The following is a 12,752-nucleotide window of genomic DNA, read 5'->3' on the forward strand; positions in this document are numbered from 1 at the left end:
CACCGATCATGCACTTTTTCACGGAAATCGGCCCGATTATGATCGGTGACCGATCGATCGGCACACCTCTAGTTGCAACTACAGAAACTTGATGTATTTTCCTGAGATCTTATGCAAAACCAATCTAATTCTGAAGGAAGAAGAAATCAATAAATAGTTTTCAAAATATTTACAAAAGCAAAAGTTTGAAAATGTATTTTGTATTTTGTTCCCTGATAATCATGACTAAAATCTAGCTTGGTCTTGAGAAGTCACCTAATTTACTAATGGAGCTTTTCAACATCACATAGCGTACCAACCAACAAGCCCAGCAAGAAGAACAATAATTTGAAAAGCAGCCAACAGACCTATGGCAGCTCTGAGATCCACATCTCATGTGGCACAATGTGTGAACAGGACAATTATTAGTTGCACTCTTTATAAATCTGGCCTTTATGAAAGCATAAAGGTCAGATTTATGCTTTCATAAAGAAGAATAAATCTTGGTGTGTTGTGTTTTTTTTAGATCTTTTAACTAATTCACGTCAGACAGGTTTTATTTGGGTCAAATGACAGAAGGTGGTCAGATCAGAACATTTTCACTGTGACAAGTGGTAGCATCACGCTCTGGAGGTAGTTTTCTTCAGCAGAGACGGGGAAATTGGACGGTGCAAAACACAGGAAAACTAGAACTCGAGGCAAAGGCTCACCTTCCAGCAGGAAAGCAAACCTAAACACACAATCAGAGCTGAAATGGAATGGTTTTGATAAAAGCACATTTGTTTAGAGGCCAATTCAAAGTCCAAAATCTTGTGGAGAATGTGTGGCAAGACTTAAAATTTGCTCATCACAAATGGTATTTCACCCAATCTGATGAAGCTTAATCAACTTTGCACAAAGAAGACATACAAAGGTTCAACAGAGGTATTGGTTCAGGGTGACTGAAAACAAATATATGCCTCACTTTTCTCAATTGAGGGGTATAATACATTTCTAAATTGAGTTAGGTGAACAGAAAAGAACATCAAGCCAACGTACGGACTCCACCCGTCATCTGCATAAAAGCATTCTTGCAGTCGTAAGGTAGATTTTGTCCTTAGATGACTAAATGATCACTGAAAACGTGGCCAAAAAAATAACTTCCAGTGAAGCAACTCTGTGCAAACAGAAGACTTCAACCACACCCGCTGAGTCAAAACAGGAAAGCGTACCGCATAATGTTGAAAACAGTGACCAAGGCTGTTACAGTGAGGAGCATGAATGCGTGTCTCTGTGTACGTGAGCATATGACAGACACACACACACACAATCTGTGCTGGGTTTGTTATGCTCTAGCACATGTGACGAGCTCAGAGCTCGTGGTTGATGCATGCGCTTGTTGATGTGTAATAGTAGCCAGTGTTTTGTGCTTTTTATAGAAGTAACAGCTCCTTGTGGTGCCTGTTGTTTTTGTGAAGGGTGTAAATTCAGGTTTCAGGTTGGTTCCCAACATTACATTGGAATTTTTTATTTTCCTTTGGTCAGCTGCCACTCTTCTTTCATTTGGGTCTTGTCATCAGATAGTGATTCTCTGGGGAAATCCTGCCCTTAGTATTTACCATTATTGTTCAACAGAGCTCCTTCACCCACCGCCGTTATTGCCCCAACAGTCAGACACTCTATGAAACAGCAAAACAGTTTCACTATGTATAAAAGGAAGTCTTGTGGGCTTGCAGTTCAGACATAACTGTGACAAAGATAAACGACTTTCTCAGGTCTTTACTTTGCCTTATTTTTCTTTTCCTCAACAAGCCTGGCATGTGTTCTGCAGAGCTGTTCAGAGTTGGGAGTTTCAGGGCCAAAAATAAAAAAAAAATCAGATGCCAATTTCATTATCTTATCTTCAGTTGAGAGTGCAAATGCCTCGGTGTTCTTCCAGTTCCAAAAGGTTTCTAAGCTCTGAGCAATTTATCATTGTGTTGTTTTTTCATGAGTTTTTTCAGCAATGGTGCGCCATACTTTTCAATTACTCTGCTAATATATCTTTAGTGACTGTTGTATGTTAAGTATAAATAACATTCAGCTGTCTTTATGTATAAATTAATGTTCATACTGTAAAATTTTCAATAGATTTTTGATGTTTTTGTCCATACAATTGGTTCAGATAATTATAGAAGTTTTAACACCAAAGATTACACAAGTAAACATAAAACAGCCATTTGCAAATGGTGTTTCCATTTATTAAGAGGAATAATAATAACCAAACCAATCTTGCCCTGTGTGAAAATAGGATTGCATCCTAAAAACCTGTTTGGGTGGGTCACCAGTAGAGACAATACAATCAAGTATTTGTGACAAATGCCATTGCATCTTTTGAATATCTGTGGAGAAATTTTAGCTCACTCTTCTTTGCACAGTTATTTGAATACCAGCCACGGCATTGTATTTCTGTGGATGAATGAGTTGTTTAATGTCCAGACTTTGAAATTTTGGGTGCATGTTTATGTGTGTGGTTGGTTTGTTTTGAGTTGCTCGGGTCAGGTGTACTTTGGTTCATTGACCTGCTGCTTAACTCAAGTTCAGGTCAGCTGGAGGTGGCAGACTGTTGACAGGCTTTTCAGGTAGAAGACAGAATTTGTTGTTTTACAGCCGTCAGTCTTCAAACCGGCCCCAGATCGTCACATTATCACCGCCATGTTTGACTGTTGATTTAATGTCTTATGGCACATCTTCCATAACATGTCATGTTTTTCTTGTCAGTTCATAGAATATTTCCCTGAACATCTGAGAAATTAACGGGATGTTTTGTTTGTTTGTTTGTTTGTTTTAGCAAATGTGAGATGAGACTTTATCATGTGTGTGTTTTTTTTTTTTTGGACTCCCATGGGTACAGCTTGGCTCAGCTTCTTTCTTCTTGTGGAATCACAAACAATAAACACACCTCAGCTGAGGCTAGTGAAGGTGCTTTGAGTTCTTTTGTGATCTCCTGCATGAGTCGCTGATGCTCTCTTCGAGTAGTTTTTATAGACCAGTCAGTTTTCGAAGGATTCACCTCTGTTTCATGTTTTCTCACTTTGCAGATGATGTCTCTCACTATAGTTGCCTAGCTATCCTAAAACCTTTTGGCCAGGTTTGTAACCCTTTGCAGCCCAATATATATGAAAGACTTTCTTTCTTGTCTGTTCTTGAATTTCTTTAGATCTGGGCTTGGTGTGTTGTTGTTTTTTTTTTTTAGATCTTTTAACTAATTCACGTCAGACAGGTTTTATTTGGGTCATTTCTTGATCCTGCAGGTCTGGCAGTAATGAGACCTGGGTGCGGCTCATGAACTTGAACTGAGCTTTCCTTCCAAGAGTTTCAAAATTGTTTGATCAATGGTTAATCACAGTCAAGTCGTGATCTTCAAGGGAAGATAATTACTTCTTCATGTACAGTCGACTGGTGTGGATAGTTTTAATCTTAAATATACAAAATCAATATTTTGAACTGCATTTCGTGTTTTCTCAGGTTACCTTTCTCTGATATTAACATCTGACTAAAGTTACTTATCATTATAGAATGACAACAACTGTAAGAAATTTGTAAGAGAGCTCTTTCACAGGAATGAATTTCCTGAGTGTCAGATATTTCATTAAAACAAAGTGAATCAGAGCCCAAAAGAGATTTTGCAGCCATGTTTGCAAAAATATGCTCAAGGTTTAAATTAAAGTTTGTTTAATTTAAACCTTGAGAATGGCTTATTTAAAGCAGAAAAAGTACTTTAAAAAATCTTAATAACCCCTTACTTATATTACCTTTCAACGATAAAACAGTGGCTCATAATTTGACGTTTGCGTCATTGTAAAGAAGTGTCATGATTTTAGAACAGGACTAATAAAAATAAAATTAAGAAAAACTCAAAAGATTATTGTGTGGGATCTCCCTGCACGAAGCCTGTTGACAGACCAGAGCAGGTGCAAAGAGAGCACCTATGTAAATAAGGAAGCATAAAAAAAAGCACAGATAAATTGTTGAAACAGCTGATTTATAAGGATTTTTGCAAAGTAAACTGACATAAACACTACATAAACAAAGCATTGTGTGCATTGTGTGTCCATTTTGTAATAAACGCATTGATGCAACACCACCAGTTTTACTTCCAGGTAAACATTCAACAAGCCTTGTAAAAGCTGCTCAGTATAACTCCACCCCCTGTTGCTTATTAGTCGGCCTTTGGTAGCATGTGCTCGCTGCTGTCACCACCAGATTAGCAAGCAGGCTTTAAGCCCTGCTCACAAAGACACTGTGTACAGAACATAAACTGTGTTAATGCTGCTCGCTTCCATTTGATCCCTATGAATCTTCCTCCCCAGGGTCGGCCCAAATAATTTCCCAGCTGGCTTTAAACAGGTCAAATGCAATTTTTCAGAAAGTGCAGGAGATGAACACAACAGTCTGAACTTCTCCTATTAGCCCTTTGATGAAAGTTTGAAACAAAGAGCACTTTTTGTGAGGAAATATTTCAAATACGTCATCTTGCAAAATTACTCATGCAACCTAGTTTTTTTTTGTTTTTTTTTTCACTATCTGTTGCAAACTTTAATGCATTCTAATCTGGTCTGATGTGATAGACCAATACAAAGTAGTGCATATAGTAAAATGTAAATTATACAGGACTTTGAGATTTGTCAGATAACATTACAACATTGCAACAACCAAGGAGGATGCAAGATTGATCAGGGATAAAGTTGGGGGGAATCTTAAAGCAGGTTGTAAAACAGTACCTCTATCGCCCACCATTTCAAGAACATGGCACAACTGTGAACTTTTCAATCTGATCATTTAAGCATCCTGTCTGGGAAAAAATAGCATTAATCAAAGAGGTAGCCAAGCTAACTATGGTAGCGCTGGAGAAGCTTGCAGATGCTTCCTATCCAATTGGATTAAGCTTATTGACAACCATGTATCATTGTCCTACTTTGTCACAGTTATGCATACTGTTGGTCAAAAGGTTAAAAAAAATACAATTAAGAGACACAAATATTTTTGAAAGGCACTTTGTGCTGATTTTGCAATACAAAACGATTGTTTTTAGTGGTTGAATCAGTTTGATTTCTATCAGCCTCCTTGTGTTTTGTAATAGTAACAGGGTTAACATCTTCCTTTCTGCCTCTGTTGCGAAACTGCAGCTCCAGATCCGTTTCAGCCAACTGTTAAAAACTGCACAACTCTTCAGTCTTTACCACCTTTAACATTGTTAGGACACCTTGATGCTTCAGCCAGCCAGACCGAGAAGTGTCAGCTGTGCGAAGGCAAATAAATTATTTACACCACCTCCCTTTGACTTCAAAGAGCTGACAACTCACTCAACCCCAGATTTCGGTAAGGGGGTTGGAGGAGGAGCTCCCAGTCACTAGGCAACATCTATGTCACCTGCCCCAACATGCAACAATCAGTATCTTTTATTTATTTTATTACTGTCAAGGTTCCAGAGGTAAAATATCACTGAGACATAGCTAGATGTATAATGCTGGAAAAATGTATTACCCACCTTGTGGAGTTTTTCTTTTTCCATTTTTTTTTTTTTGTCACACAAATGTTTCACCAACCACAAGAGTGAATCATCAACTCATCCAAGAGGTCACAGAAAAAGAAAAACAACCTGAACAAAATCTAATGTATGCAGCATTTGAGGTGATTGTTTATAATTGAGCAGTAACAAAGAGACTGGGCAAAACTGGCATCAATGGGAGACTTGCTAGGATTTAAAATAAAAAAAAAAGAACGCAAAAACTCGTCTGACATTTGCCAAAACATCTTGCTGATCCCCAGGACTATAAGGGAAGTATTTAGTAAACTGACAAAACAAAAGTGGAACTCGTGTAAGATGTGGTTACATCTAGTGTAAAATTAATTATTTTTAAAAAAGAACATAACATTGACAAAAATTGTTGTGCAGAGTCGTCTCGTAATCTTGAACTGCTTCCCTGCTTCAGAACCTGGTCAACTTTTCATAATCAATATAACTACAGATTTTGCGGCTCTGCTAGAAATGAAGTTTTGTAACAGATCATTCGACCATCAACTGGTGGCCTTAAGCTCAGGTGCATTTGGGTAAGACATGATCTGAAGCACACCAAGTTCACTTTTAATGAATGAACAAAACAAGAAGCTTTTGAGTGGCCTAGTAAAGTTTGAACTTTGAGATACTGTGGCATGGCATCAAACAGGCCATTCATCTTAGGAAACCATGTGACTGAATTTAGACAATTTGGCATCTGTAAGTATTTTGTCATAGCACTGTAAGTGATTCAACAATAACTTGAAAACTGTGTTTCTCTATTTATGGTCAACTGATAAGAGGTGTTACAACTGCTTAAATGTAGATCTTGGGTCACTGCTTCATCTGAAGTGAAGAAAAGGGAAGATCACAGCACACTGACCAAATGTCAAGTGGATACACAAGGTGACTGTTCAGCTAGAAAATCAGGAAGTTCGGCTTGAGCAACATGTCCACACTGTGAACCCTGCCTGTCCAGAGGGAGCTGCTGTTTATTTGCCCCCTGCCAACACAAACACGCAGGCAAGGTTAACAAAAAGCACTCCAAACAGGGGGAGGAGGGGAAACCCTTAGCTGCCATGGTGAAGTAGGCACGCTCAAACACGTGCCTTCTTCACAAAATATTTACACATACAGGAACCTTTTCCTCTATGACACATCACTTCTCATCTGACAAAACTCAGCTTTTCTTCTTTAAAAATTTCCCCCTCGTTGGCATTGAGGAAAAATAATGACAGCTCTTGTTAATGTAATCACACTGTCACCGCTGCAAAACCTGATTTACTCATTTACTGGTAGCATTGAAGGCAGCCCACTTAACACACTTCAGGTGAAGGGAGGGAGAGATCACAATGAGCTGAGATGAGACATAAATCTTTTATCTTCTCTCCTGGATACACACTGATACCGAGGTGTCCCTCTTAGCCTGTTTGATCAGGTTGTGCACAGATTCAGTGTGTGTGTGGACATGTGGGAGACCTGGTCATGCGTGACAACAGCAAATGACCACCTATCTGTCATTGGCGCCAGGGCCGGAGATTAACGTGAGCTCAGGCTTGGCACCAGCTGGACCAGAGCCTGGAAAAGAGAAAAAAATAAAACTAGACAGCACTTGATACAGACCTGCAGCAAATGTTCAGTTCTTTGGTTTGAGAGAAAAGGAGATTTATGTTTAAATGCATTGTGAAGACATTCAGGGAAGACTTTTGAATTAAGTCCTAGATGTTTCGTGGGAAAAACCCAGATGAGGAAAAAAAAAAATTCCCCCACGTAGTCGACATGAAGAAAATCCCTCCAGCTAATTTCTAATAGTGAACTCTTTACATTCTCTCTCCTTCCCCCTTCTTAGTGTATGTCTTCTGTCTTTCATTTTGCCTTTCTGTTAGTATGCGGCTTTTGGGTCTCTGACTTATACAGAGAGAACAGCGAGCTACCACAGGAAGACACACTGTTGTGTCGAGCAGTTGCTGTGGGTGGGCTGAAAAAAAAGGGGAAAAAAAGACAGAAGTAACTGCAAGCGTCCCACCCTGCTTAGCCTGCGTCTAGACTGGCCTCGGTGAAGCAAGTGGCAGTCATAACAAGGGATTGGGAAAGCAAACAGGGTTGTTCGGCGCAGTTAACAGTCCGCCTATGGAGTTACAACCAAAATACCAAAGCTCACCATTTAATTGGGGCAAAACAAAGAGCTCAAAGAGTAGCATGCAATTATGAGATATACAAGGAGACATAGTATTAAGTGTGTGCCAGCACACCAGAAGACCATCTCTCCAGATTGGCATTGGGCACCTGCAACTGTCAATGAGCAATGTGCCAAGACTGTTGGCCTACTTACGAGCCATTCTCTCGTCAGTGTTAGACTAAAGAAGGAAACATGCTCACTTTCCCCAAATCAAACCCTCCGTTCAGCCAAACACATCTCAATGTGTGTCATCAGCGATGCAGTTTTCAAACTGAGCCCTCCGGCTATCAACACAAGTGGATAATTGAGCCAAGGGGGTTTGCTTTAAGAGGCGAGCCGAGTTAAAAAGAAAAAAATAATAATTTTTGAACAATCAGCTAGGACTATTTTTACAGCGCTGCTCTCATTTCCCTCCTTGTTACTCACGATGCTGCTAAAGATGCCTCTGTTGACAGTGTGGAAAAAGCTAACCGTGATGATGACATTCCCAACACGACCTCAATCAAGCATTTTCTCAGCCTGGAGTCACAAAACAATTCCAACAACTCTGCTATCACAGAAAGTGTCTTTACCCTCATTTCACAATGAACTCTATTATATTAGGCGGTTGCTTTTGAGGCTGAACTAGCAGTCAGACAGCAAGCTAAATGACTGCTATTTTGAAATAGTGTAAACTTTTTGTTAACTTACTGCTCACAGCCAATAGGCAGATTCTTCAACTACTTTTTATCTATGTTGGCTAGGACTGTTTGCAATAAGACATCCTAGTTTAAATAACATTTTTTGCTATCAAAATTCTTAACTCAGCTCCTTTGCTTTTACTGTGACATTTACTTTATGGTGGCATCAGCGTTCATGTCCAAATAAAGGTAAATCCACTTTTGGGTATAATTACCCAAAATGCAAGGTCAGAATTCAACTAACAATCACAACTTTCCTCTTGTAAACAGTAGAGAAACATAATCGTTCCAAATTTTCAGTGGCAAGAATTACATGCTAACCTGAAATTCCATCAGATTTCTTAGAACTAGCCAAAGTTGGAGTTAAATTTCTCAGCAGCACTTCCAAAGGTGTTCTCCTTTGTCTTCAATATAAATGAACGCACCACATTCTGAATGTTAAGGGAGGTAAAAGAAGCAAAGCTCACTGTTGAAGAGGTTTGCAGCAAAAGTGACACCTTAGACTCACCAAGTGTCGTAAAACAAACCATTAGGAGTCAACTGGTCACCTGCGAGGCTTGCAGGAAAAAAGCTGTTTCTACCCAACCATGAAAAATGTAAATGTGTGGGGTTTGTTAAACTCCATCAGGACTTTTCCTGGAATTGCTTGCTTTGGTCTGGTGAGAATATACAACACACATTGTATGTGGAATACCTGTGGGAAAGCGTCTTATAAAACAAATGGACACTGAAATTAAACAAAATATGTCATCCCTTTTTTTTTTTTTTTTAGAAGAGCAAAGACTGAAAAACACATAATCAAATTAACAGAGATAATATACACCGGACACAAAAATCAGCCTTTATCTGTAGAAATCTCACTGTCAAGTCCTGGATCCTATGGAAACTGAACTGAACAGAAATGAGAATGGGCAAGAACTATGAATGATCCAGAACCGTGGTTCTCAAACTAGTTGTGTTTGGGCTGCTGTTAGTTGTTTCTCACAAGAAATGTTAGTTTCTATTACTATGCAAGACCTTTATTTAACCAGGAAAAGCTCACTTCTAGTAAAAACACATTTTTCAGGAGCAAATGAACTGCAGTGTGTAATGTAGAGGTTAAAAACAGCTGCAGCCATAAAGACAAGTTGGTCAATCACATCAATCCAAAGAAACAACAATGGAAAAAAAAGTTTAAAATGAAGGCAGCCATCTTGGATTCTGAGGCCAAGTCTAGTGAAAAATATCTGTCTTGTCCCCTCACCCGTTCCCTGACTTTTACTAACAATAGGAAGAGCTAAGCAATGAAGAAACAACAATGGAAAAAAAAGTTTAAAATGAAGGCAGCCATCTTGGATTCTGAGGCCAAGTCTAGTGAAAAATATCTGTCTTGTCCCCTCACCCGTTCCCTGACTTTTACTAACAATAGGAAGAGCTAAGCAATGAATCGAAAGGCAGGCCACACTTCTATCCAGGCCATTTTTATTGATCGTCAAAACCCCCTTTCACAAAGACCACCAAAAGAAAAAAAAATTTGAACAATATAAACAACCAATAAATAAAAATCTGCATGATTAAGGCGGTTCTACATCTCCAAAAGAACACAAACAGTGTGGACATGTTGGAGTTTTACAGCTTCATACAGTACAAGCAGTAGATTTTGTTTTTAGAACATCACATCTTAAAAAGGCTGCACTTTACCAAGAGTTAAGCATTTCACTTGAAAGTGTGCATTTCATCACTAATGATCCACTTTATCACTTTTGTGATTAAAAATAAGATGAGCATTGCTTTCTTTAATGAAATAATTTTAATATTAAGCCAAACAGAATAGGAAAGTCCATGAGCAGAGGACCTGAATTTCCATATTCCTATCCAAACTTGTTTTTTTTAAAAAAAAAGATAAAATTAAAAAAAAAAAAAAAGATCATAAAAACCACTTGGATTCCCATGAACAGAGAAGGTGGCTCTTTTGTATATCAGTTTTCTCAGATAGGAATAAATAAATACACCTTTTTTACTGGTAAACTGTAGAGAGTCCAGACTTAGAGGCTACATAGTGTCATAGTATTGTTCAGTGGCTTTTGAGATTTTAAGGATTTCTTAGTTACATTCATGTCCAGGATGGTGAACGGTCTCCAGCCACAACCAAACACAAGCTGTGGATATCCAGAGTTCTCTTTTGCACATCCAGCACTGCAACTTCAGTTTAGTTGTACTGGTCTGTGCTCATGAAATTAAAACCAAACCAAATCCTTCCTGGACAATGCTTTCACCTCCTCCTCCAAGTGTGGCCCATCGCAAACAAAGGTCCTTTCAGCAGCTAACAGTGCTAGGTTGCTGCTTGCTCACAAAGTCTGAGATAAAATCAAACTCATTTTGGCCCAGAAAGAGTTCTGGTAACTCCTGGACCCGGTCCAAGCCCAGTTCCATGACTAGTGACGTCAGGACATCCTCGTCAATCATATCCAAGTCCATTCCATTTAGGGCCAGTGCCGGTCCGGCCATGTGCTGCATGCTAGCCAGTTGAGCTGGGTTCATGCGGTACTGGTTTGTAGGCCCCATGTGGTTCCCACCCATAGGTCCCAGTGGGTGTCCATGGTACTGGGTGTTTAGCTTCTGCAGGTGCATGCTGGCCATGAGCTGCTGAGATGTTAACCCTCCATTCATGAACTGTTGTTGCTGCTGCTGCTGCTGCTGCTGCTGCTGCTGTGGATGCGGCGCCTGCTGTTGATGCTGTTGTGGGTGGATATGATGCTGCTGCTGCTGCTGCTGTTGAGGGTGGTGATGCTGCTGCTGCTGCTGCTGAGGCTGTCCATTGTACATCATGTTACCAGAGGTCATCTGGTGATGACCCATCTGGGCTCCGTTGAGCTGTCCGTTCATGGGCCCGCCGACCATGCCCTGGCGCTGCCTAATGACGGCCTCCATGCTGGCCTGGTTGCCTCCGTAGTGCATCATCGGGCCGTTGGGAAGCGCCCTCATGCCCTGCTGGTTGGCGTGCTGCTGGTGACCCGCCTGCAGGCCGCCATTCATGCCCATTCTGTAACCGTGGAGACCAGTGCCTGCTGAGCTGTGATTCATGGACATCATCATATGATCTCCCATGCCTCCTGCATACAAGCAGAAAACAGTGTAATTTAGGAACAGACAAGCAGCAAAACTCTCATAGCAGGTTTGTTACTTAGATGTAATGTCATCTAATTAAAAATAAACAATGTTATGAGATTGGTTGTTTTAATCTAATGCAGGACTTCTTGTAAACTGGCAAAACTCCTTTATAAATGTGTAATATGGGAACATCCTAGCGGAACAAAACGTGTATGGATATTTTGCCTGCTGGCGAAAGCACACACACACACTCACAAAACCCTGCTGGTGCGCTTAAATCTCCAAAAAGCTTCCCTCTTTGTGCCAAAGCAAATAACGCCCAGGTTTAAAATTACAGGTTAACACACGAGGGGCGCATTTTCAGACCGAGAAAAATCTAAACTAAAACGCCGCTTTTTAAATCCCACCTATAATGCACGCCAGCTGAGGTGGATATCTGTTAGATTTTCTTGCACGTAAGGTTGCAACAAAGAGCACTGACATCATGCAACATCTCCCCAACAGCTGAATCACCACAAAACCCAAAGAGGCGTGCAAACACAATTAAACACATGGTTCTGCTTTTTGTGTGTGTTTTATTCATATTTAGGTTTCCGCATCTAAACACTACATTTGTTTAAATGTTTGTATTCGATATTGCAGAATGATATATTTCCGTTTTGTTGTGATCGACTTTGAAACAAGGGAATCCAAACAATGGAGCAGCAGCAACACGAGTCCCGGAGACCAACAAACAGCGAAAAAAAAAAAAAAATCCCCCAATTTCTCCAACAAATCAATCCGATTACTAAATAAAACTAAACACTCACCCGTATCCGCTGCGTTTTCTCAAAGTTGCGCGACTTCAGTTTTCCCGTGCGAGGCGAAGCTCCTCCGGATTACAGGACGTATTCCTCGGGGTTACGCTTCATGCTCAAAGCGGGGACGGTGCGCACAAAGACTACTGCATCAGATCTTGAAACGACTGCCTATTTTCTGGGTCAACTCAGGGATTATGTACATCTAAAAAGCTCAGAGGAAGGCAAGTCAGAGGGGAGGTGGAGCCTCGGCGCTGGCGCTTCTTTGTTCCTATTGGCCCTACTTGATATAATTGTGCATGGGCGTAGAAAGAAAAAAGGGGCCGTTGGAGAGTTGGGAAACAGTAGTCAATTTAAATACCATCCACCTCACTCTTTCTTTCTAGAGCTCATTGTTTGCACACACAGTGAAATAGATAGATAGATAGATAGATAGATAGATAGATAGATAGATAGATAGATAGATAGATAGATAGATAGATAGATAGATAGATAGATAGATAGATAGA

General features: G+C 40.1%; 1 protein-coding gene across 1 annotated transcript; it reads right to left on the bottom strand.

Moving 5' to 3' along the window:
- Nucleotides 1–9,795: 9,795 nt before the first annotated feature.
- On the bottom strand, nucleotides 9,796–12,478 carry cited4b (Cbp/p300-interacting transactivator, with Glu/Asp-rich carboxy-terminal domain, 4b). The gene is made up of 2 exons (XM_007557269.2): nucleotides 12,256–12,478; nucleotides 9,796–11,448 (listed from the first exon to the last, which is right to left on the bottom strand). Exon 2 carries the CDS (start codon nucleotides 11,441–11,443, stop codon nucleotides 10,652–10,654), a length of 792 nt encoding a protein of 263 aa, XP_007557331.1. The 5' UTR covers nucleotides 11,444–11,448; nucleotides 12,256–12,478; the 3' UTR covers nucleotides 9,796–10,651.
- Between the last annotated feature and the right edge of the window lie 274 nt (nucleotides 12,479–12,752).

The sequence above is a fragment of the Poecilia formosa genome, unplaced genomic scaffold, assembly GCF_000485575.1.
Source record: "Poecilia formosa unplaced genomic scaffold, Poecilia_formosa-5.1.2 Scaffold86, whole genome shotgun sequence".
In the NCBI taxonomy this organism is placed as follows: Eukaryota; Metazoa; Chordata; class Actinopteri; order Cyprinodontiformes; family Poeciliidae; genus Poecilia; species Poecilia formosa.